This window comes from Antennarius striatus, chromosome 11 (genome assembly GCF_040054535.1).
Source record: "Antennarius striatus isolate MH-2024 chromosome 11, ASM4005453v1, whole genome shotgun sequence".
Taxonomy (NCBI): Eukaryota; Metazoa; Chordata; class Actinopteri; order Lophiiformes; family Antennariidae; genus Antennarius; species Antennarius striatus.
Genome location: NC_090786.1, coordinates 22,127,201 through 22,154,546, shown reverse-complemented (window position 1 = coordinate 22,154,546; position 27,346 = coordinate 22,127,201). Strand labels below are relative to the sequence as shown.

Below are 27,346 nucleotides of genomic sequence, written 5' to 3'. Positions count from 1 at the left end.
ATCTGACGGCTGACGCCCCTCCCCGCCGCCTCCAGCGCGCCGAGCAGCGGATCGTCTCCACACGGACTCCGTGATCCTCTGTGATCGAGCGTGGACTCTGCTTCCAGGTGGATCCGTGATGAGGAGAGCCGGACCCCGTCCCTCCATGCGGGCTGACCGTCAGCCGAGCCGCGCTCCCCGGCGCAGAGTCCTCGTCCCCCCGCTGCTGCTCTGAGACCAGCGCGCAAACCCTCCAGGCGGGCAGGGATCCTCTCCGACCCCACCAGAGGTAAAACGGTTCTATGTGCAGACCCTCCTCTCCTCCTGGGCTGCATGATGAGTAATGTGGATTTAATCTGAATGGATTTAATCTGAATGGATTTAATCTGAATGGATTTAAATGTAACAGATAAATAGAGTAAATAAATAGAGCCTCATCCGCGAATAGCGATCACTCAGTCAGACTCTCCTGTCGCGGCTGGTCTCTATTAATAACAGTGTCAGGATTAAAGCATTTCAAATTAACTCAATCAGCAGTGGATCCTAAAATCAATTTAACGTGAGAAATTCAAATGGAAAGTTTCGACTGAAATAGAAATCTAATTTGAAATATGTTCCACCTCATTCTGGAAGTTGTGCTGAGTGTTTTGATGTGAGTCCAGGTGCTTCACACCAGATCTTCATGTTCCTGGTGATATTCAGCTTCCATGCTGCAGCTCTATCTTCTATATGTTCTGTCAGATTGGGGTAAATTCCACTGTTTGCCACCGACTGTGCGTATTTTTAATTATGACATGGGGGTGTTGGTTTTTGTGCCTTTAGCTGAAGGCTTTCTCAAAGGCAAATGGCTCGTTTGACTGGAAGAAGTTCTCTGATTTAATTGAACAGCCAGACTGCTGTGTGAAGCTGACCACACTGATGTGTTGATGGCATGTGCTTTTTAAATTAGCACCTGGAAGGTGTCAGCCCAGGTTGAAAATTTAGTTATAGGTATTATTTTTGTTTAACCAGATATCTGCAGTGAACATCAGAATTAAACAATAAGGACAACAGGAAATCACAAAACAGAACAGCATCTGAAATGGTGCATCTGGGTTGAGATACAGGACAAACAATGAATTCAGAACAGGTTCAGACACGAAGCTGATGGTTTTCTGGGAAGCGTTTCCTGACGGAGGTCAGTCAACGCTTCTGACAAGTCAGAATTTAGGCTTGGAAAGGAGAGAAACCGATGAAGACGAAGATCCAGTTACAGAGAGGAAAAATAAAATGAAACACATTTATAACCCGGATCCTTCAGACCTGCAGTAAACTCTTGAAATCAATTCTAAACCTGATTCACAACCAGTGAGAAGAGGCGAGGGTGTGGTGTGGTCTGATTCCTGGAGCGAACAGAACGTCTTGTAGATGTATTGTGAAGTAGCTGCTGGGAGACGGCGGTCTTTATGGTGAAGAGAAAGAGTCTAGACAGGATGGAGCTAAAGACAATCATGTTCAAGGCTCTAGACAGACGGTTTGGTTCTGGACTCAGGGATCAACAAGAGATTTGAGTTGAAAATTATTTCTACATTATGAGTGGGTTTGATATGAGGCCATGAACAGAAAATTAGTATTAATCATCTGAATTATGGGTATTTCAACTAATGAAATGTCTCCCAATATCTCTACCTCAGTTAAGGTAAATGAATGTGAGTAAAACGCTGGACAACTGTGTTTTTTTTAAAGTTGTAGTTTAGTGAGTTTGTCTGTTTTACTTGATGTTGTGTGTCCTGAAAAAACTCATTTGAAGAAGAGGTGGAAGTGATGAAGAAAAACATCAAATAGAACTGTATAAGAATGCAAATGAGTCATCACTGAAAGGGGATTCAGGTCGTGTTGACAGAGGTGACAGTCGAGTGTAACGTCAGTCAGAAACGGGTCGTTGTCGTGTTCACATGACGTTTCACGTGAACGAGCCGTGATTGATCCGGAGCTCAGCTGGGACTCACGCTTCTGTCTGTTGGTCCTGAAATGGAACCGGTGTAACGATGGCACTGGGTGATGGATGGAGAGCTGGACGCTCCGAGGGAATGTCCTGACAGTCAGGGTTTACGAGTCGCCTGTAAAGACGACGACGGTCCAAGGAAGAGTTGTGAGTTCTAAATCCCCAAAGTCGTGTTAAGGTGTCTCTGTGATAAATGGATGGAGGGATAAACAGGCTCACCGTTACACACACACACACACATTAAGGTGTGTGTGTGTGTGTGTGTGTCCTTTTATTTTTAGTAAGCGCAGTAGAAAATGACCAAAGAATAGAAAACTATGAGATGAGGTGGAAACGCAAAAAAATTCTCAAAATGACAGATGTCATACATTCCTGCTTCCTGGTGCACACCAACCATCAGGGTTCTTCTTTACCAACTAGAACACACCTGGTATGTGGGGTGGGTTCAGGTTGTTGCCGTCTTTGCTTTCCTTTTTACATGTTACAAGGGTCATAGGCATGTGGATTATATCATTATTGTTGTTGTTCCAGACTAAATGCCTCTTTGGAGGCCTAAACTGACTGTAAACCTGCTGAAGCTGCTGGTTTTTACCTGAGCCCTGTGGAGGTGGTGTTCTGCCTCCACCAGGGGGCAGAAATGCTGCTCCACCTGTTCACAACTGCTGTTTAAAAAGAAGAAGAAATTGACACGGGTCGAGAAACGTTTGCAGTGTGAAGTGGTAGTGGCAGGTGCCAGTTCGCTTCCTGAGCACTGCCGAGGTGCCCTTGAGCAAGGCATTGCTTCCTTCCAGGTTGCTCATGGGGAGCTGCTCACCACTCTACCTCCATTATCAGCATGCCTACAGTGTGTGTGTGTGTGTGTGTGTGTGTGTGTGTGTGTGTGTGTGTGTGTGTGTGTGTGTGTGTGTGTGTGTGTGTGTGTGTGTGTGTGTGTGTGTGGAGACATTTTCACCAGAAGAAGGTTGTGGATGAACAGAAGGAGCTCCTCAGGGTTTAGAAGGTCAAAGCAAGTTTTTAGTCGGTTATAATATGAACTATAAGAGGAAACATCCCATAAAAAGTGTTAACTGAATGTCCAGCTCCTCTGAACACCACACCGCTACGACCCGACGACACGGAAAATAAGAAACAAATGAGAAGGAGCTCCCAGAGCACTCACTGGACGCAGAGCTCTTTTTATTATATCCTTACCTCTGATTTACACAAATTCCATCCAAATGCCCAAATCATTCCACTTTTAGGAGTCCGTGGGGTATCACAGTGGGGCAGTTGGCAGCAGGGGCAGTTCTGTGTGTCAAATGAATTGGACACGCTACATTGTCTATGTCTGGCCCAGCTATCAGCTGGCGACCTATCCAGGGTGTACCCCGCCTCTTGCCTGTAGTCAGCAGGGATGGGCTCCATCGTAACCCCCCACCCAGATTAGAATAAGTGGCTGAAGCCTTCACACCCGTTGCCATGTCAGAACCTGATCATAAACTGATCATAAACTGATCTATAACAGATCATATAGTTATGGTGGGACTTAATTTATATGTAATGTAAAGAAAATATTACAGCTGTTCTCTCCATTCCCTCATTCTCCTCCAGTAGTTTCTACAGTCTACCAGTGTTAGTGTGTCGTTTTATCCATCTGTCCATCTATTTTCTTCTAGACCACATGTGTCAAACACACGGCCCGGGGGCCAAATGTGGCCCTCCACATCATTTCATGTGGCCCGTCAGAGCATAAAAGGTCAGAGAGTCTAAAAATAAATAGATCAAAAGTGTGTTTTGAGCAACACTACATTTCCCACAATGCAATAATTCAGCCCGTTTTAACTCTGACAAAAACATTTTGAGCAAAGTTAATGTTCTGACTGGTTTTTGGTGTTGTTTTTCTGTCAATAAGTAATACATTCAGAGTTATTTAACATTAAGGAGTAGTTATATTTATGTTACATTGAGTTAGGGTTAGTTACATTTATTAGTTACATTAAGGAGTAGTTACATTTATGTTACATTGAGTTACATTTAGTTACATTTATTAGTTACATCTGGTCCCCTGAAGACAGATCTTTTCCCCACAGTGACTGGGATCACGTAGCATTAGCTCCTCAGACCGCCTGAAGTCGTCGGCTGTCACGCTAGCTAACGACGGCTACGTTCATCTCACAGCTGATTCATTACGCTGCTGAGCAGAATAAATGTAGGATTGAAAACTTTCTTTGACCTGATGGATTCTCACTCGTACCGCCTTCATGATTTTAGTTATTTTCAGTACTATAATTAGGTTAAACTGTACAATTACTCATCCAGGATTGTAATTTTGATGTCATGCAGAGGCTAATTTGAATGTGATCTTGTAGGATCGGATCAATCTGTTGTCTGCCCCCCCTGTGGACAGATTACTGACTAGACTATCAGCCTGTGAGGGGAAATGAGGGGATTAGCAACAACTTCATGCGTATTCCACCGTGTCTCCCTGGCCTCCAGATCCTACAAACTCCATTGTTACAATAAGTAGGTTTGAGATCGAGAGTGGAATCACGCTGTAATTTCCAAAAGTCTTCAGAGACGTGAAGCAGCAGAAAGCTCCTATTATGGGATGGCCTCTCATGATGTGAACCTGAGAACACAGAGGGCCGTGAGACTGTCTCTAGGACCTCTTCAGTCCAATGCCAGCACATCATGCATAATAGATAAGTCACTGTAACTTACAGTACAGGGACGGAACTAGGCTAATGCTCACATTTGCATATTTGTGGAGAATTGAATAATTCATGGTTGAGAAGAAGGCAGCAATCAATGGTGCAAAAAGCCACCTTGGTCCATATGTGGTGTCTCAGGGGTTGATAGCCACCATGTGCTCCGACAGCGGAGCATTAAAAGGTTCTGTCAAAGCTGTCGGGACCAGACGGGCTGGAGCTACATCTCCAAGATCACTAGAAACCTCTTGAAGGCATCTGAAGTCACACCACTGCGCTGCAAAATACACTGAAAATAACAAATCTGAGAGCGTTCACCACAAACACGTAGTTTTAGGAATACACTGGCTAAGATATATTGAAATAGGATTTATTACCTCGGCTTCATAAGAGTGAAGAAAACCAAGTCTATTATTTAAAATGCAATTCAAGCTTGTACAATTTTTTTTCACTGTTCTTTTTTATCTTAAAGGGGTCCGTTTTTAACAATAGACACCGCCCCTGTTAGAAGCCCTCGAGGGAAACGTAGTCATTCAGGTTCATAACCACGTTTCACTGAAGCACATCAGACTCCAGACTCTCCCTGACTCTAGACAGGTCCTGTTAGCGTCTCCATGTTATTGGTTACTGATCTCTCATTGTCCATGTTGACTGTCAGGAGACTAGACTTTTATTATCTCTCTCCATACTCATTGATTAGCTCCTCCACCCATTTATTTTCCTACCTTTAAACACCTTTTTTCCCACAGTTCCACCAAGAAGTGTGTCGGTCAGGTTCATGTCGATCAGCTGATCTCGTGGTCGCACATTAAGCTTTGGAGTCCTTACATACGCTGACTGAGAGTGGAAGTACCTCTGTGACTGCTGCAGGAAAATTAAGTTATATAATGAAAAATAAGAGAGAAATAAGTTTTAAAAAAAAGTGAATGTGTGCACATCAACGAGGGGGTGTAGCAGGCATGACAGAAGGAGCTCATGAACATTTAATGGCCAGCCCAGAAAAAAAGGTTGTTCTGCTGTGAGCTCATTTCATCAATTTCTAATAGAAGACATTCAGACCACAGATCAGTTTGGGGTAAAATATTTCAAATACAGTGTTGTTGGACATCTGGTAGCTGTGTGAGATTAATTAAAATAATTAAAATAAAATAATTTTATTTAATAATTTTAAAATAATTAAAAAATAATTAAATTAAAAAATAATTTTAAAATAATTTTATGTAATTTATTTTAATTACAATTATTAAAATTAATCAGGAGTATAATATAGGACCTTTAAAACTAGAGCTAATAAGATTTTTTTTTTCCCATTCAGTCTTAAAATGATTAGACCAAGCACTCGGTCCCAGTTAATTGAAATCTTGGAGACCCCCTCCGGGGGCTGCTGCGTACCGTTGGCCAACGAGCACACCTACCTACCTGACCTCATTATGTCACATCCCGTCAGTAAACCTGGACACACTGACATTAACAAGGAGACTTCCATTTAAATGTATTTCAAACATCGTTTCCAGGTTGTTGTTTCGCTCCAAACCAAAGAAGTCAGGAGAACTCAGAGATCCCGTCTGAAGCAGGTCTGTCACTGGAACCGACTTCAGTTTGTTAACGGGGTCAGAGCACAAGGAGACACGTTTGTACGTTCATTCGTACGTTATTGAACCACCCAGTGTACCATGTGGATTTTTTTGTCAATGTATTCCTATAAATAGGACACGTTCTGATTTAAATGGAGTATAGGTGAGAGGAACACGCTGAATGTCAGGTTTGTCTGAACTGTTTTTAACTGAGTCATGTCCCATTACCTCTGAACATGAAACAACAGTCATATGTTAAATTATTATATATTATTATAGGCGAGTTTCCCCCGCCTCACACCTTCAGTCAGCTGGGATGGACTCCAGCTCCTGTGACAAGGTCAAAGCGGTTAGAAGATGAATACATTATTATCATTATATATAATATAATAAAATATTGTAGGTGATAAAAATAATAAATTTCTACTGAATATAAACACTCACTGCTCTCTTCATGCACATTATCATTAAATGTGTTTTTTGAAATTTTACTAGAAACTTGTTTCTAGTCTGAAGTCAGTCCTGCAGATCATCAGAAGCTTCTCTGACCTGAAGGTCCAAAACAAGAGTGAAGAGGAACACATCCTGCTATTGATTAACAGTTATCAGATCAATTATCAATCAATATACAGAGTTGTGTTTTTAATATCTGAATAGATTTTTAAAAAATGATAAAAAGGATAGAATTCCTGATAAAAGTCTAAAAATTCTTGGCATTCTATTCTCAGTCCTTATTTTGCTGCACAGCCCAACACCAGTGGAGTTCACTAAAATAAAAGCGGCTGGTCAGAAAAAGCTCGGTAAAAGGAAATGTCTCTTTTTACAGCGTGACCTTTCCAAACTTCATTTCCTGCATCGCGTTAATGAGGGATCGGCAGCAGGTTCTCATCAGGAGGCTCACGGAGCCTGACGCCGCCATCATCAGCACGCCTCGGCTCGCGTCACGTCATCCCTCAGCCGGGTGTCATGCATCCTTATTTATGTGATAGTGCCCCACCGCCCCGGTGGATCCATCAGATTAGTGTCTGTCACACTGAGAGGTCGTGACCTCGTGTCTGGAGAGAGATTTTTCTCTATTCAGATGTGTTCATTGATTTTTATTTTGTGTGTGTGTGTGTGTGTGTGTGTGTGTGTGTGTGTGTGTGTGTGTGTGTGTGTGTGTGCTGCAGAAAGGAATTTAACAGTTTGTGAATGAGTCCCTCGTGTCTGTAAACTCACATGAAGAGCATTTAAGCAGCATTGTAATCATTGTTATTCATGTGTGAGTGAACGGTTGACCAGGTGGACCTTCATTTAACCGTGTTTTTCTCGGGGGTCAGGGTTAATGCAGCTTCGCTGTGTCAGGACGCTGGAGCCATTTCTCTCCTTTGTCTGCTCTCCCCGTTTCTTTACGCATCACTGCTAGTAATTTTCAAGGAACAGATGAATACTCATGAGAACAAAATGTCAAGCATCGCTCGGCCCCCCCGGATCGCGCTCTTTCCACCACCAGAAGCAACATTTGACATTTGTTCCAAAGATCTGGGTTTGTCTACATACGAAATTTGATCTTTAGAGACATTGATTCGGGTTTATTTTGGGAAGGTCAGACACCAGCGGCAGCGTGGACAGAGTGCTTCACCCACAGAGGAGTGGAACGACCTTCACACCCAAAAACTAGTCCCTGCTTGGCTTCCAACAGAGTGGGACTACAGTAGAACCCCAGATTATAAAACAGTAGAACCTTAGATTATAATGCAGTAAAACCTCAGATTATAATGCAGTAAAACCCCAGATTATGATACAGTAGAACCTCAGATTATGATACAGTAGAACCTCATATTACGTATAATGTAACAGAATTTCTAATAACAATAGAGTAGAACCTGAGATTATCATACAGTAGAACCCCAGATTATAATACAACAGAATGTCTATTAATAGAGTAGAACCTCAGATTATAAATTCAGTAGAACCTCAGGTTATGATACAGTAGAACCTCATATTATAATGTAGTAATAATAATACAGTAGAACCCTGAGACACGGGTTCAATCAGTTCTGCGACTGAATTTGTAAATCAAACTTTTTTCCATTTAAATTAACTAAAATAATTTTAATCCCTACCAGCCTCGGAAAAAAGCCCCAAACCCCCCAAATTATGAAACACAACATATTTTTATCAACCAACACACATGAAGACTAACTGTTGTGACGGTTGGGTGTTGGTGCTCTGCGGTGACGGTGTGTGGGAGGAGTAGAGGCTGACCTTGTGGGCGGAGCCTCGTCTCCACACCTGTTGTTCCTCTCAACACCTGGACCTGATCAGTCTGATGATCTTGAGGCTTTTTAATCCGGGTTCTGTCTGGTTTCTGTGCCAGATCCCTTTGTCCCTCTGCCTACGTCTGGTTTTGATCCTTGCCTGTGTCCTAAGTTTGGTTTTCCCTTTAAACTGGTTCAGTGGTTCACACCCAGGGTTTGACAGTGACTAACACACCTGTATACAAGAAAAGAGGCGTGAACTAATGGAACCAGTGATCTCAGTCGTGCTCAGTGACCACGGGTTTGATCCTGAGGGATCACATGTGGACAGTGAGTTGTTACACCAGGAATTAGACTGTCTCCAGTGACCACCCAAGATAGTGATGAACACATACTTCACTGGGACAAACCACAAGAAAGCTCAAATAATTTACAATTCATCACAGCGTTTCATAAAGCTTATATATTTATTCTAACACAAATATAAGTGCTTTTCTTTATCAGTTATTGGTTACTGTATTTGTGAAATATGATGTGTCTACGATCAAAACGTTTGGTCATCTTTAATAAAGTTGGTGTAAATGTTCTAACTCACTTGAAACACTTGTTAGATGTTGTCAGGCAGAGTAAACCGCTGGAACATTTTTCACGAGCGAGAAAAAAACCTTTAAAGTGTTGTCATGTTGAATGCATAAGATGCCCTGAATGATTTAGCTTCTGTTTTGCAACACTTTTGCAAACTTTATTAAGGTGATTCATTTTTAAAGAGAGTTACCAGGTCGACGGTGAAATGAGCAGAAACAGTGTCCATAAACACCTGCATGTGTTACCTGGTAGGACACCATCCAAACAGATGGTGCTGCTGTGGACACGAGGACACGTCTCCATGTGGTCGGAGTGATCGGACCTTAACGTGTCCTCCACTCACAGGTTATCCAGGCCACAGCAGTGTGAAAACAAGGCAGTCAGAGACTCCAACATCCTGCGACACCCCTGAAATCAAAAGTTTACCCTGACCTACTTTCACAATGGTCGCAGTAAAGAATTCTATATTGTACTATCGTGTATTTGGATTTTCACCAAAGATGAAGGTCATCATCACATTTTTGTTCCTGAAAATGTTGCTTTTTGTTTTGTGATTATATCTCATCAGGTTTCAGAGATGTGTGCCTAAAAAGGTATAAAAGTGAAAATTTGACCTTGACCTAGTTTTTCAAGGTCAATATTGTGATCTAATTTTCATCCCCTTGTCTCCCTGAATATAACGCCTTTTCTTTCGTCTTTCTATCTTAGCCGGTTCCTGAGATGTGTGTAAAAAAATGTACAAAAGTTGAAAATTGACCTTGACCTAGTTTTCTCAAGTTCAAGGTCATCATCTCATCTTCATCCCCTCTCCTGCCTGAGTCATGTGCTTTTTGTTTCATCTTTCTATCTACAACGGTTGTGAAGATATTTGGTGGACAGACGGACGGACACACGAACACTGACATTATAATACATCACCGCTTCTCGGGACGTAATAAATGTGGCTCCCGCTGAAGGACCGCCCACCCCAACGACCAATAGGATAACAAGAAGCCACACCGCTGACATAATGGATTACAATCAGCCTGGTCTACATGTGTTTTAATGTAAATGAGACGTTTATGAGACTCTTTGACCCACCAAGGTGAGCTGCAGATGTTAGTGATGTTTTTATCTCACGTCAGAGGGACTCATACCGGCTCATAAATTCAGATCACTGTGACGGCCGTCATCATGGATGTATCAGCCAAAACACAAGGCTTTAACGGACAGAGGATGAATGTGTCTATTTATACATGAAGTAAGTGAGATTTATTTACATTTGGTCACAATGTGGAGACCCAGTGTAACACCAGGTGTGAACAGGTACCTACACAAATAGTTCCAAGAGGATGAATGGTTTGGACGTGGTATTTATTAAATTTTAAATGTCTAATCACCATTACAGGTCATTTAAAAGTCATTAATACTCTAAATATTAAAATACTATTCCCTAAGACTGACCAGAAACAATTACAGGACATGAAAACAACACAGAATCAATAAAATCCTCTGGTACCGTAACGCAACTTTAACACCTCTACGTCCGATGAGTGAATTTCCTCCTGGGGGGTGAGGAGGCTTAGCCCAGCTTTCATCCACTGAGGTGTTCCACCACACTGTGGAATGACGCGCTGATGTCACTTCCTGCTCGGTCATGGAAGCCCACTCCATGAAGCTCTCTAGACACTGTTCTGGAGCTAATCTGTGTCTCTAGACACTGTTCTGGAGCTAATCTGTCTCTAGACACTGTTCTGAAGCTAATCTGTCTCTAGACACTGTTCTGGAGCTAATCTGTGTCTGTAGACACTGTTCTGGAGCTAATCTGTGTCTCTAGACACTGTTCAGGAGCTAATCTGGAGGCCACATGAAGTTTGGAGCTCTGTGGCGATTGAGTCTGCAGACTGCAGGTGACGTCTTCGCACTATGCACGCCGCCCCATCAGTATACGAGGCCTACCACTTTGGCTGGAGCCATGTTAGTGAAAGCAGACATGCATGCGTGCTTGTATCTTGGTGTAGGTCGGTCTGTTTGGGAACTTGTAAATTGCAGTATTTCTACTGTAGTTCTTCCTCTGTTATTTGCACAACTATGTGAGACTGAAGACAAATTTCACTATTGTGGACAATCAAGAAAATTAACGTCAAATGAAGTCAGTCCTTTAGCAGTTATCAGCATAGAATATGGGTGATACTTTATTATTAGTATACTGAGATAAAAATAATGAAAATTGAGTTTCCAGTCATGCGTTCTATTTTTACCAAGCATGAACGTTGGTAAGGATGCCCTTAAATGAGATATATTTTAGTCACATGTTTTAACCTGTAACCTTAAATGTCTGTGTGTTTATTAAATCACATTCTTGTGCTACTTTTGAGCATTGGTGTCCACATCGCCCCACGTTAATAGATAATGATAAACTTCATTAACAAGGTAGAAGGCCAGATTTCTGTGACCCTAGACCAAATGAGCTTCCAGCTCCTGCAGTCTGATCCAGGCCCGATGTTTTGACCTCAGTTAAAGCATCTTTCAAACTGAATGGTGATGAATATTATGATGAATGAAAAAAGTGAATGAATAAAAAAAAAGCCATTCATTACTTCTTCTCTAATTAAATCTCCTGTATTTTTTCCATTTCATTTGATAACAAATTTGTTTACTCTGTCTAATCTCTCATTATATTTGTTTTTCCATCAATCTTATTATTTGACCAGCTAATAATTATGAGCAACAATGATTTGGATGTAAGAGGATAATAATGATAAATTCTTATTTGATATTAGATTGAATTAGCTTTTTTTAATCATGAAGACAGACACGCAAGAAAAGGCTAATTATCTCATAAATGGGATTTTATTTTATGACACAATGCACAGGCTTGTGTTTTCTCTCTGTTGCTACCAATATGTTGAGGTTAAAGAGGATAAATAATTTAAATTGTGTGTTGTTCAAATCTGTGTTCATGAGATATTTGTCCAGATATATCTTTTGATTAATTTATCGTACAAACAAGGATTAAAAAAGTGAATTAAAAGAGATTACCGGATTGATTGTTTCAGGATTAAGATTTTACATTTTACTTTTTGGTGGCAGAGAGACTGGTAAGAGTTGTCCCAGTTAAGGGAATCATTCCGGGCCAACTGAACCCCGTTTATATCACCTTCATGAGTTTTCATCACTTGGCTTCCATTTAACATCATATTTCCTTAATATGGTGCCACAGGATTACATTGTGCAGCATAGTCCAGATTAGACAGGGTGTTTGATGTCAGCGTCCACAGCTTTTGATATATATCAAATATCAAAGTGACCTCACTTTTTGGTTCGAGCTTTGAAAGGAAATGTGAGTGAATGAGTGAATAGTTTCATGAAATACGATTCGGACAGAAACTCATTTAATTGATTTGTTTATTGAATCAGCAACAAGTTTATCAGTTGATTGATTTTTCCTTCTCAGGCAGCGTGTTGGTGGGTCAGACAGTGACGTCCACCTTGCACGTTAACATTATGCATCCTGGTGTGGAGCGACCACGGAGGCTCAGCACCTCTGAATCTGGGAGTGTTTGAGATTTCCTGCCCAAACTGCTGCCATGTGTGTACGTTTGTATAACACACACAGATATCTGTGTTTTATTGAAATTAATACAGTAATCCCTCGGTCCTCATGGATAACGTGTTCCAGGAACCACACGCGATTAACAAATTCCACGATATAGCGACAAACTATTTATCTTATTATTTAGGGTAATGTAAACCTTTCTGAACCCCCCCCCCCCATACTGATATTAAACCACCTTCTATCTGTGTTACCTTTAAAACACTCTGACAGACTGTTTAAAACACTTTTGTGTCTCACAGAAGTGTGAGACTGACGGAATGTAGCGCACTTCAGGATGCTGTCAGCCAATAGAATGCCAGTATGGTATCATGTGACTGCCTACCAAGACTCAGCAAGGCAAGGATGTCTACATCCCTGGGGGGGTCCAATGTCTCTGCCAGCACAGCTGTTAGTGTCGTGACGGAATTGACCGAACAGAACCTTCATTTGTTGATGGTTGTTGGTCCACCAGGAGCTCCTCCGCCCTTCGACAGGTTTGGTTTGAACCCTGCTGGGCTTCTAGCCCCTCCCCTCACCAGCGTGACGGTCGTGGAGCCGGACAGACGGACAAACAGACTATTTGTATTGTTACGCGTTGATAATATTCATAGCACTGAATCAGCCTTGAAAGCACTGAACATGTTACAGGGGAAAAGTCATTGCCCAACAAATGAAACTATTACCCCCCCAGTTGGAGTTAAACACGGAGAAATGAGTCATTTAGCGTCTGATTGCTTCCTAATGCTCCGTCTAAACAATAAGGAAACACTTGTTCCCACAAGGAATGTTTGGCTCCTCCGTGAGATAAGGCCAGCAATTGCTTGTCAGGGTCACAATGAAGTTTTATTAAAAGATGCACTTTAAGAATGCAAAATAATTCATCTGTGTGGCTTCATTATGCGATGGCTGTCTGCTCTGGAAATTCCTGCTCATTATCCAGCCGAGTGCCTGACAGATAACACCGCCTCATTTGCTGTCCGAGCCTCAATTTTCTCTCCAACGATAACACAGCTTCTTGTTCATGAGGCTGTGGTAAAGACAAACAAGCCGTTTTCAATATGCATGCTGGATTATAAAGGTTAATCATTCATTTAATACTAATCTTTATTAATATAAGTATGGTGTGTGCAGGAGACAGATATAATCACCCGTGTCCCAAAACAATCATCCATCTAAATGAAGTGAAGGCTGGTTAATCTGGTCCTTACAGCAGGGGCTGATGGGCCAGGATGGGGGGGTTGCACCTGTCCATTGTGGGCCCATTGTTCCACTGCTGGCTTATTTATTTGATGGATATTTTGGACTAACCCCAGAAAATTCACCACTTCTCACTGAAGCGGAGCATGTTCATGTGTTCATCTGTGTGGAGAAATGTAATCGTTTTCTACCTATCGCTGCTCCGTTGTTGCTATGGAGTCGAGATAATTATGGAGTTTCAACATAATGGAATCAAGGATGAGATCCGTCTCCCCACTTCTCAATAAACATGCAGAAAACTGAAAGCGTTGCATCTTTAGTAATTGTCAGGGCCGGTCTGGTGAAACACGTTCGCTGAATTTTATTATATTGTTATATAATTCCTTCTCTCCCACCTTGTACAGATTAGTCATAGAGAACATCTTTAATATTAGCGCGTAGCTGACTAATAGCATGTTCCTCTTTGAGTGTCACATTTATTTAAGGCATGTCCAGCCTCCCTTTGTGAAGTGGTTTATGTACAGGGGGGTTAAACATACTATTGGTGCTACGTTGCTTTTGAACCCCACATGAATGATTCCATCCAGAATTTCATCTCTCCATCTTGCTGAAGTGTGTATCTTGTGCATTGCTTTACTATTATTCATAATCCACATCAATGTTTTTGGATGAAACGTGAATGAAGCCACCCCAAGAGACATTTTCCATTTCTTTTAAACTGAACTACACTTGCTCATTGTGCCCCCCTGTTTAAACAGCTATAGCCCTCCCACTGAGGAACAAGCAGGGGGTATATAGTGCACCCATCATTTGTCCCATCAGCACCTCTGATTGCATGTGTGCATAACTAACTGAAGGGGAGGAGGAGGAGGATGAAGAAGGGGGCTGCTTCTCATTCCTTTGGGTTTAACAGGTCTACTGATGCATCCCATATATCAGAAAAAATATCATACTGATTAATACAATATGAAAACCAATACCTTATTATCTCAAAGGAAGTTTATCTTGGAAACATACAAATCTATCATTTAAAATACAACATAAAGCATCAATAACCTACAATAATCTGTCACCTAAGCACAGACTAGAGATACCTATCTCAGTTTAACGTCAGTGAAAAGTGTGTTATAATGCGTTAGTCTACAAATACACAGGATTTCTGTTCATATGACAAATTAATCCAGGTTCATACAGTGAAACAGTCTGAACTAAATCAGCAATAAATTATGAGGCAGCTCATGAGGTGACGTCAGATGTCCATGGGGGGGTGAGTTTATAGACAGGAGTTGTACTGACCACACCAATGGGACGAGCTCATGCTCAGTGGGCACTCGGTGGGACAATTATGAGCGCATTAATTGGATGCTTGCTGTGACGCTTGAAGGAGGAGACAGACCCCTGTAAAGTAGAAGGAAAGTTTGACATTATAATTATTTTTATTGTTATATTGCGTTTGCTTTTAATTCTGTCTTTAATTCTCATTGTTCATAATTTTCTCTTGTGGGAAACAGAATCCATTCACCTTAAGACCTGAGTCAGTAATTCCATTGACAAGGTAGACTCCTTTAATAAAGATAAATACAAAGAAAATCAATAACCTGAACTAATTGCAAAGGGATTATGGGTTTTGCGGACAAATACATAAATAAGAATCCACAGCGAACAAAACTAACCTCACAAAGTCGTTTTAAGTCTTTTTCATTGATATTGCTTCGAGAACAACCATGTTCTCATTATTGCTCCAAAACACAGTTACAAAGCAGACACACAGGAAATCTTGTAAGATTGCCTCTCAGTTTTTTTTCCTTTTTTATTTCTCCATTAGGCCTTCGATGCTGGGTCCACAAAGTTCTCTAATTAAGAATTTGTCTTCAGCAAACTCCAACGTAAAATGACCCTTACTGTAGAACATGGGGTGATAAAAGGAGTTATTGGACCTGCAGCGTCCTTTGCTTCTTGTCTCCCATAAACACTCCAGTTGGTTTTACAGGGCCATGGAGGCAGCAGAATGGTGAGGGACTGATGACTTATTCATGGAGAAAAATGGCACTGATGAAACTGACTGAGTCGTCCTATACTGAAAGTTATGTCACTCTGATAAGGAACGCCTTGTACTTTAAGTTGATGAGTCTTTGTCCTTGGCACCACTGTGTACCGCCAATAAAATAAAGTGTGCTTGTGTTCTTTTCTTTTTTTTTTGGAGGACTAAAAATTTACCTGCAGAATATTTTATGAAGAAACCAATATTAGCCTGTGGGTGAGCATCACCGCAGTGTGTACAAAGCTGTGCTCTATGATGGTCAGCCCTCCAAAATGATTTCACTCCACTTCAACCACTCATTCATTTCAACCACTCCTTACCCCTGTTTGTGCATGTTGTAATGATGAACTGAGGGCGGACCCCGCTCTGCTCTGCAGACTGAAATAAGAATTATAAGTTAGCATCATTCCAACCACTGTGACGATGATGACTACAGACAATAGGAGAATGTATAAAGTAAGAGATTAGCAACACTTGTCATCAGCCTGCCTTGAACATGTAAATACAGCTTCACTGGTAATGAGAAGGTTAAAAAATGGATTTAACATTTAGCTTGCATACGAGTTTTCACCATCCCTGGTTATCCTTCGCTTTGTCCCCAGAAACTCAGAAAACTCCTTAGTCCACTTGGGCTCATTGACTGTGGCCAAAGGAACAGTGACCATAAACGCATAATATTAGTTATATCTGATCAACTAAATGATAAATAGCAAATCACATGATCCAAAAGGCAAAAATCCACTCCAATGTGCCTCATACTGTCCCAATGTCTTTACTGACTGATGACTATAAAAAAACTCACAAACTATCCCTCTATGCGGATGACTTCTTGCTGTACATGTCTGACCCTTTTATTTTATTTCTGAATCACTTCAGGTGATCCTGAATCCATTTGGAAAAAAAAAATCTTCAGAAGAGTGAGATATTTCCTCTCTATCAGGCTGCCTCACGGATGTCCCCATCACACTAAGAATGGATTCATGTACTCAATCTAGGTGTAGAAATTCCACCTGCATTTTCTCTACTAGTTATAAATATTTTTTGTGTGCTCTTGGATAGTTGCAAACTAGGTAAAGCAACATGGTCAAGTTTGCCTCTTTCTATAGTTGACCATATCAACATCATTAAAATGATAATATTGCCCAAATTTATTTACCCATTTTGGCGAGGATAAAAATAGAGAAAGGGCAATTGCTTGAACAGCCTCAGAGACTTGCTGACCTGGCCTTACCTCATGTTATCTACTGTTATTGGGCCTGTAGTATCCAGAAAATACTCCTCTGGACTAAGGATAATCACCCAGACAGAAGTGAGGCCTGGACACACCTTGACGAACTGTCCCACTGGAACCAGTCACCATACCCTACCACACCCTACCACCACACTACACCCTACCAACTGCCCCATTGGCACCGCACCACACCTTACCACACCCTACCACCACACGTCTTCTTAGGGAGTGGTCCTGATGGTTCTGGCTTCACCTGTAGGTCCTGTCATCAGCAGGTGGAGAGGAGTAGTTTGAGTCAGGGCTGACTTTGACTCCCAGAAACAAACAGTGTTTCTAGTTTCCCTTCAGACCTCTGAAACATTCTGTAACACAGGACAGAGATGGGGAGTTGATGATCCGTATTATTGATGAACACTTTGTACTTTGCCATGCAAATGGGAAAATACAAGAATGTTGTTCACAGGTGATGTTTGAGGAAACAAATTTATACTTGGCCCCAAGGTATACCTGTGCACACAGTTTGCTTTTAGTCCATGGTGAGGTACGTCTCTCCATACTTTATGTTTTATTACATTTGCTCTTCTGAGGTGCTTAAAATTCTAAATGAAATACGTGATGAAAACCTGTTATAAAATGATCCCATGTGTGTTATGTTAAAATTTACTGCACAACCTTCCTGTAGAATAAGGCTCTGTTGTCTGCAGCTGAAATGCCAATTTAAAAAAAATAATAATAATTTGTCTTTTGAGAAATGACTTTAAATGACTTTACGAACATATGGCAGCTCTCAAATGTGTGGTGCGTCTGTGTAACATGTCTATTATTCTACTGTTGAATATTCATCACAGTTTTACAGAATGTACTCTAACAGGCAGGAAGAAGTGTGATGATAGCACTCCTCTACTGGCCCCACTCCTTTGGATACCTGTGTAAGATTTTTGCTTTTGTTTTTTAATCTACTGACTTTCGAGGGCAGCTCTGGGATAACTTACCAGTTACCTGAAGTCCAGTATCAAAGTGTTGTAATTTTTCAAGGCTTCTGGTGGTATGTGGAGAGTCTTTGGCAACATAACATTGCTTGCTTCTGTGTTGTGTTTTGTTTGTTAACCAAGCATTTTATGAAAGCTCTTGCTTTCGACTTGTATTTGGTTTATAGGATTGTATTTCATCTATTTTATTCCTTATATTTACTTTAACCAATATAGCACTTTGGTAAACTATGGTTGGTTAAATATTCTTTACAAATAGTCTGAGTTGAGTTTATGCAAAAAAACAAGGAGTAGTCGACTTACAGGCATATTAAAAAGTAATGTCTTCAGTAAGGAAGGTAGGAATTATTGTAGCAACAGAGTACGGTGTTAAAATCCATGTTAAGCCATCAATACAGACTTGAAATCATTTTACTTTTTCCTGAGTCTTATGTCAATGTTTAATATGAAATACAATCCAAGAGTGACATTGCAAAGGTCTGCACTGACAAGCAAACAGACAGCTATGATGCCTCTGATCATGTCACGATCAATGGTCACCGTGTGAGGCAACAACTAGAATTACTCATGCAGACCAGATCAGATAGCTCATTACACCAACAGATCCAGTTCAAGGTCATTGGCTTAATGAAGCTCCAGAAATCTGTTGGTGTTGACGGCTCTTCATACATCTGGTCTTTAGTTATGCTTCAGCTGATTGGTTAATGGACTGATTTTCATTCACTGGTATGACACAGACGTCTAGTCCGGCTGGTCGGTCAGTAATTGTAAGGATACTGAGTGAACTAATGTGGGCCACTGAGAGACATTCAACTAGTCAGTGCCATTGGATTGACTCGTCATGTGTGTTAGCGTTAAAATCAAGTCCAGTAGCTACAGCTAGCATTAGCATGTCTGCAACCATTGCACTTCTTCCTGGAGAGTTAAAAACCTTTAGCCAACAAAACTTTAATGGGTGATGGACGTACGACAGTTGGTGGCATTAGCTTTAACATTTTTTCCTATCGTTCATCCTCAATGTAAAACCAGCTATTGACTCGATCCAAAATTCCCAACCCAGTGCATGTAATATTTTTTACTACATTTATGTAACATGGGGATGAAACCAATGCTATGTGAATTGTGTATCATTTGCAGGGAATTAGATTTTTTTTTTTTTTTCCGTAAAGTTAGAGTAGACACTGGATTAGCTTCTGACGCTGGATTGATAATGCACGGGTTCCAGCGTAGGTTAAAAAAAAATGGTGTCAGTTTAGTCACTCCCTGAAGTTGTCCAACTGATCTCCCAGGTCTGGTTGTCAGTAGAAACCAGTAGAGTGGAGAAAATAGAGATACTGCTTTGTACAGCATCTCAGTGCAGATAGCATCTTCGACTCTATGTCTTGCTAAATGTGTTTCCTTGTTTGTTAACTGTGTGCAGTGCTGATAACCCACTGCTGCACTCTGCATCACAGAGGGAATACGTCTAACGCTTTGACGTCTGATGTGAGTAAACACAGGACAGCCCTGTGGGAAACAGCTTTAAGTTGAATGTGTTATTATCAACCGGCTAACTGCAGCTGCTGTATGCTCACGTTGGTACTCGGCATCCAGCAGCACACATAATCAGGTCCAAAGACTAAACCTCCAGTTCTGCAGTGGTGAATACATACTGTATTTGTGATCACAGAAAGACACTGACAGAACAGTGCAATCGCATGCAGTTGTGCCAGAAAAGGCTTTCCAAGACACTATAGAGCAGTAAACACCTGCTGCCGTTTGAGGAAATAAATACGAGATATCTGAGATGACCTCCAGGAAGACAATACCGAGCCCCGAGTGTTCAGATACCTGAGTTAACATTGATTATGTGCACAGAGTAAAATTCAAGACTTAGCTGTTGTGGGATTACACTCAATGTGCTTCTTAATTCTCATTACAAGCTGCGGGGTGGATTCTGTTTAATGAGCAACACTAAAATGTAGTAAAACATCTCAGGTATTGTGCATTTTCAACTGAAAATACCTCCAGCAGGCCTTCCCATAGATCTCTCTATGAAACCAGTCATTAGATAGGCTTCATCAAAGACTGTTAGTATGCTTACAGTTCATTGAAGATGCCCTGCTTTTCATTTGATGAAGTACTTCATCTATAATGTATGTGTATATTTCAGTTTCAGGATGCCTAAAAGAGTGGAGGACAACTATTAGCATGGACTGTCTGTTAAAGCGCTTTATAAATGAAACTTGATGTGTTAAAGTTGATTTTAATCAATTCTGTGGAGTAATTAGATAAGACAAAGAGAGGATCAGACTTCTTGTGAACACTAGTGAAGGGGTTGATGGGAAATTATAAGAATTACAGGAGCGTTTAAGTTGCTGGAGCACCATTACTGTCGGGGCTGCGGGGGCTGTTGCAGTGGGGGGATCTCAATGCGGCAGGAAGCAGAGGTGCTTTATTAGAAGTGCCAGTCTTAATGGGGATCATCAGGCCACTCTGTGATTGTGTTCCTCCTCATAGCCTGTTGTTCTCTCAGAATGCCAGGGAACACTCCCGGAGTGAGTCAGCAGCCCAGGGATTAGCCGGGTCCATTCATCCGAGGGTGATGAGCACGTCAGCCTGTTTTATCTGTGATAACGCCTCCTGGGAATCCAGACAATGTGAGTTGATGCTTGAAATAAATCTCAGACGAGTGTGTTGGGCGAGCTGAAGTCTGGGGCCACAGTGTGCAGCAAGGCAACGTGAGATTGCTCCAGTGATCCAGTGTCGGTGAAACAATGGTGTCCATGCTGGGCAAACGGAAGGGTAACTAATGCCAAGGGCAATGATGAGATGTGGGGGTGTGGTTTGTTTAGCTACTGTGTTTTCTGACAGAATGAGGAAAGCCAGTCCTCACACAGTGGTGTTCTGGTGAAACACGTCTATATGCAGAGTTTGGCGTTGAAGCGTGAACATCTAATGTTGACGAGGAAGTTGTGCAGCTCATGTCTTACTTGTGCACAGATGGCAGCGGGCAGAAGGATCGGTTTTTGGATGGACTGTATTTCCCACCGAACCAATCATCCTGAGAACGAGAGAACCGCTCTGCTGTAAGGGCCTCACATCGTTTCATAGATCAGTGTGATTAGAGCCGGGGGCCACGTGTTCGGCTGGACCAGTGGATTTTCTCCTCTTGAATCTGTAATGATGCTACTGCTGACATGCAGGTGTTGATAAGGTCGTTTTCTCCAGAAATAGCCACATGTTACTGACCTGAGAGCTGCAGTGGATTTTCACCTCACAGCAGAGATAGTCTAGCATTCATCCTACTCATTTCGGTTGGGTACAAATTTAATTATTGCTTTTGGATGTAACGCCACCGATCTGAGGGTCGCCAGATACACTGCAGCGTATCCAGCTGGCTATGGCCGAGAGGCGGGGTACACCCCCACGATGCATGATTTGTGTTAATGACAAACCAGTCAAACATGGTTGAAAATGATCTCCTCCAACATGTTATATTAACAGTACTTTGTACAGGGAAGACATGAATTTGACAAAAAAGCATCTGATTCCTGACATTGACCACAAACACATTCAGTGTCTCAGGAAGGAAAAGTTTCAGTTCCTTTGGGATCAGTCAAACTGAAGGGGTGGTAATTAAAGCGGTGGTTAAATTTCAGTTTCTCTACTAGAGACACAGTTCTACTAACTGACACGTCAGCCGTCTGATGGTGAGACGTGCTAATGGCTATCTGAGCCCCCACCCAGAGGGAGTCACACGTTGTCACTCCTGTCCTCGTTGGGCGTTCTAGTGAACAGCTGCGTGTTCCATGGGAGGCCTGAGTGTGTGGTAGGGAACACTGCTGTAATGTTCCACTAATGTGCACAAATACGGATCGCTCCTTTATTACTTTTTCACATTAGGGCCACCTTTGCTTTGGGGGAGGACTAAAGTGCTCAGCAGTGTGATGCTCAATACAACCTGAATACAGGTCTTCCTCTGGACTATTGGTTATATACCCCCAAAATTAAAAATTTAATTTGATAGTTTTTTTAGTTTTATGTTGTTTTAATGGTAATGAATACATTTTGCCAGCATCCCTTCTTTAAAATCACTATTTTAAACCCATCCTGTCTGTCAGAGTCGTAGGATTAAAGTTGTGCGGGTGGGAAGTGTTGGATTGTTTGTTGAGGGTCTGTTGGACAGAATGGTCCTCTTCTAACCTTTGTTTTATTTTATGTCTGCATTCTTATCCTTATTATATAGTTTTTTCATCTTAGGTCCCTTAACACCATTTATTTCATTTTATTATTTTACCTGTAAAAATATGTGACACTTCTATAGTGTCTTATAGTTTTATTCTTTTTAATTGCATCCCGTGAAGCGGTGATGTATTGTAATGTCAGTGTTCGTGTGTTCCGTCCACCAAATATCTTCACGTTCAGATAGAAAGATGAAACAAAAAGCGCATCACTCAGGCAGCAAGGAGGGTGAAGATGAGATGATGGGAAAACTGAGTCAAGGTGAAATTTTAACTCTTGTACATTTTTTTGCACATTTCTCAGGAACTGGATAAGATATAAAGACAAAACAAAAGGCGTTATATTCAGGGAGGCAAGGCGATGAAAATTAGATCACAAGCTTGACCTTGAAAAACTGGGTCAAAATGAAATTTTCACTTTGATACCTTTATAGGTACACGTCTCTGAAACCTGATGACATATAATCACAAAACAAAACATTTTCAGGACGCCAGAGGCACAAAAATGTGATGATGTCGCAGGATGTTGCATCTCTGACTGCCTTGTTTTTCTGCCTGATTGTGTTCATGGAGTCTTCATCTGTATGCATACTGTTTTGCCTTCCCTGCTACACCTGTAAAGAACGTTGGGTCAACGGCTGTGCATCAGCAGTAAAGGCTGAAGTGGAAATGGTGCAGAAATCATGTCTTGCCTTTGTCTGTACTTGAGAGTTTTTATTTGCTCCTGTTGTTAGTCAGGGTCACATTAAGGCTGGAGTGTATCCAGCAGGCAAAGCAGAGACACCTCCATCATATCCTTGACCACTCAGAGCTAACAGAGATGAAATGAATGAATTCAGAACATGTTAATTAGATTTGAATGCTCTTCTCTCAAGTGGATATCACGTCATTTCCAAACTGATTGGACTTGAACTGCAAAATTAGAAGAGAAGGAAAATAAGTTGGTTTTAGTTCAAAATATTTGTGATCTCATCAAGAACACGCATCAGCAGTGCTTCTGCACCCCGCCGGCTGCTCTCGTGCTTCACTCAGCTAATAAACATCGAAAGGCTTACATGAAAATCGTCATGCACAACAATGAGGACAAGTCATTCTACAATCTGGAAATATTGTAAATGTACTATAAATAGCATAATATGCACATGTATATGAGTTTTCAAACAACGTACGAGACACAGAGATGCTTTATTTACCAGTCAGGCTGCTGTCCTTCCTGCTAATCAGACTTCAGCATGACCAGCATCTACTGAATGACAAGCTGGGCAGATGAGCATCAGGCGCTGAATTAAGCCATGAGTCTCAATGGAATGTGGAACTACGGCTCCTTACAGGTGCTGTGAGACGAGGGGGGGTTGATGAGACAGGAAGCCGGTCTGGTCGCCTGGCTGTTAGCATCGGTGTTGGCAGCTCTCTGCCAGGGAGCGCTGACAGGCAGGCGCGCCTGTCACAGCACATAAGTACCCCTTCCTTACACAACCCCGGCCCTGGGGGGCAGGTCCACCCTCCTCCGTTCTGCACTGAAGCATCAGAGTGTGAAGCAGGAGCGGGTCACAGCCTTTTTACGGGTGAAGGAGTGTAAGGTGAGAGTGAGGCCGCCGTTACATCACAGACATGTGTGATGGACATTGGGGGTTGTATTTCCAACACACCTTCCATACTTCCAGCATGTATTTATTACAGGGATGGCAAGGGAGCACCAGTTATTGCAGTAATACATAGAAATGTATATGTTATATACATATACTATATAACATACTAAATAAAATGTTTTTGTTGTTTCCATGGAAACATTTAGATGCGGGCAATTTTGTCCAGATTATCTTTAATTTATACATACCAGACTAACTAAACATTTAATAGATAAATAGATAGATATCATTTAATACTTTTTAAAGGTACTCCTACTAATGATACTGATAACGTTTTTTGATCATACTAATACTCTAATGGTACTTTCATACATATTTCATGTAGTTTCCATAGAAAGAATTAACAGTGAGTGAAGGTTGGTCATCTTCTACATGACAAACATCCAAAACATGTTGCACTGATTACATATCATGAATCTAATGCATTAGTTACGTCATCTGATTTCTAGATCACTGGTGTTTTATACTTATTCTGAATAAAGGGCAGCTTTAAAAATAATAGAATATCAATACAGTAATGACTGACCAGTGAGAAACAGTGGTATAACAATCCATTGACGTGACTTCCACTGGTGTGCACCGGAGCTGAAAGTCTGTGCAGATGATTCAGGTATTTATGTGTTAGAGAATGTAAAATGACTTGGAGTGCTGAATATCTCCATGTGCCCATATGACCTTAACGTGACCTTTGCTGTGGACCTGGATGCACGCGAAGCCTCAACGCAAGCAAACCGTGTCACAGATTGTTTTCCATCTCAGCACATCTGAGGATGTTCGCTATTCAAATGAATTTGTTGACATTTAAAAGAATTCTTCTACTTTTTCAGGTCATGGCTTCATGCTACGTAGGAGCGACTTAACGGTGCTGCGTAAGTGAAGGTAAATGTTTTGATGTTTCCCTAGTGAAAGCAAGAAAATAAAGAAATCAGTGTAGTTTGTTACGGTTTTCAGTGGATTATGACCCTAATTTAATCATTAAATCATTATTTTTGCAGGAAATAAAAACATTATATAAATGTGTGTATGCTGCATGTGTATTGGTGAAATCATACGGAGCACTCTGACCCTGTCTTACAACTTCATCCATGTCTGCATCTCACAGTGAGATGTTCTCAGAAACTGGACAGATTTTTTCTTTCAGTCAGTGAAATGAAAGCGTTTGAAAATGACTTTTTATAGTTAATGGAGAGCAGAGATTGGAAGAGGAATGATCAAAAGAGATCCGAAGAAAGAGATGAATTGAGATTATCCTTTGAGATGTTTCTCTTATTACAGACATGGCCTGTATGTGTGGCTTTTCACTTTCATGCAGGCGTTCATTCCGCTTAAATGGAAACAATCTCAGAGCCTTTCATTCTTTGTCTCTCTGTAGATGAGCTGTGGACTGTGGATGAATTCTGCTGCTCCGGGTGACATTCAGTGGCAGAGAGAGACTGCCCTTACCCCTACTGAGCTCAGGACCACGTGTCCGTGACCACGTTAAGCAGCCATCCTTTCCTGGTTTCTGTCTCCTGTTCAGTTTGTTCTCCATCCCACCACCATGGCCTGTTTTTGGGCATCTGCCATTCTTCTAGTTTTCCAGACATACGCTGCCCCATTGGAGCTTCTCCGGGCCGGGTCTGGCAAAACCCTCGACACGATGGACCTTGATTCAACACCAGCCAATGTTTCGGGATATTTGCCCTCCCCTCCACCCCCAGGAACGAGTAAAAAGGCCCCACATAGTATCATTATTGGTGTACGCAAGGGGGGCACTAGAGCTCTGCTGGAGATGCTGGACATCCACCCAGAGGTCGCCGTGGCAGCGACTGAGGTCCACTTCTTTGACTGGGATGAGAACTATGCCAAGGGTTTTGAGTGGTACCGCGAGCTGATGCCCTACTCTTACCCTCATCAGATCACCGTGGAGAAAACTCCAGGTTACTTCACCTCCGCCCTCGCACCAGAGCGAATCTGTGCCATGAACTGTTCCATCAAGCTCTTACTGATCTTGCGAGACCCGGCCGAGCGCGTCATTTCAGACTACACCCAGGTGTACTTTAACAGGCTGGAGAACCACAAGCCTGTGCAAGCCATTGAGAACCTGCTGGTGCGCAACGGAGCCCTGAACGTCAGGTACAAGGCGATCCAGAGGAGCCTGTACGATATCCACATGCGCAACTGGCTGCGCCACTTTCCCCTGGAACAAATGCACATCGTAAATGGCGACGCTCTCATTCGCAATCCGTTGCCAGAGCTGCAGAAGGTGGAGCGCTTCCTGAACTTACCCCCAAGGATAGTTGGCTCCAACTTCTACTTCAACCAAACCAAGGGGTTCTACTGTATCCGAAGCGACGGTCGCGAGCGCTGCCTACACGAGTCTAAGGGACGTCCTCACCCGGTGGTCAACGGCACCGTCCTCCAGCAGCTCCGCTCCTACCTGCAGGAACACAACCGGACCTTCTTCAGGCTGGTGAAGCGAACCTTTGACTGGTAATAACCCAGATCAGAGACTGGACTCCAGAGAGTCGTGATGAGGGTAGAGAGCAGGCATAAAGCACTTTACACAACTGACACTCAAAAAGCCCTTTGAGTAGCCTCAATAGCTACTGATTTGACTGTGGCTCCATCAGAGCAGGTCCAGCCTCACAGGAAACACATGAACAACTGTGGACAGAGGCTGAAGTTAACATGGAACGATCTCCAGGCTTCACGGCTCATTTTATCTGTTCTGGGAGGATTAAAGTGATCAAATTGCAAAAAAAAAAAAAAACACATGAAACTGATGAACGTTCTCTTTTTCCCCCCTTTGTTTAATTTCTTGTTCTTATAAATAAATTGTTCTGCTTTCAACTGTACCAGAAACGTGGTATGGCCTTATCTGCATTTCATTCCTCACCTCAGGATAGTAAGATGTATAAGATCTGAGGGATGTTAGAATAAGCCTTTGATTTGCTGTGGTGGAATGTGTCATGGAGGGAAACAGATCCCCGGAGCAGCGATTAGCACGACAGGAAGTACTAATGCCTGTGGACGGCGACGCTAGCAGCGCCTAAAGCCAAATCAGTCAAATGTTCATCGTCAGCAAAGAGCTGCTGCTTCTCCATCGGTAATTTACACAGGTGTTCAACGTAGGTATGAAACCATCAGCTATCAGCGACGTCACACCTTCGTGTAGCTGTGGTTTTACTACACATCATCTGTTCCCTGAATGGTGCAGGTTTCCCAGAAACATTTTGTCGTCCCCCACACAACAGGCACAGACAGGTCGTGTTTCCTTTATCGATCGGGTGCTAAGCAGCAGCTGAAGCTACAGCTCCACCGGGACCTGATGGTCATGTGATCTGTCTGCTTCATCTGCTGGAATAAGAACGATAACTCTCCTGAGGCGAGCGGTCTTTGACGCTACAT

The 27,346-nt window shown here is 42.0% G+C and overlaps 1 protein-coding gene across 2 annotated transcripts; it reads left to right on the top strand.

Moving 5' to 3' along the window:
- Positions 1-26,733, top strand: hs3st1l1 (heparan sulfate (glucosamine) 3-O-sulfotransferase 1-like1). 2 transcript variants are annotated; one of them, XM_068327863.1, is made up of 3 exons: positions 1-268; positions 24,784-24,835; positions 25,329-26,733. In XM_068327863.1, exon 3 carries the CDS (start codon positions 25,497-25,499, stop codon positions 26,430-26,432), a length of 936 nt encoding a protein of 311 aa, XP_068183964.1. In that variant the 5' UTR covers positions 1-268; positions 24,784-24,835; positions 25,329-25,496; the 3' UTR covers positions 26,433-26,733. The 2 variants fall into 2 exon arrangements, with proteins under 2 accessions (XP_068183964.1, XP_068183966.1); XM_068327865.1 differs by lacking the exon at positions 1-268 and adding an exon at positions 20,645-20,723.
- Positions 26,734-27,346: the final 613 nt, after the last annotated feature.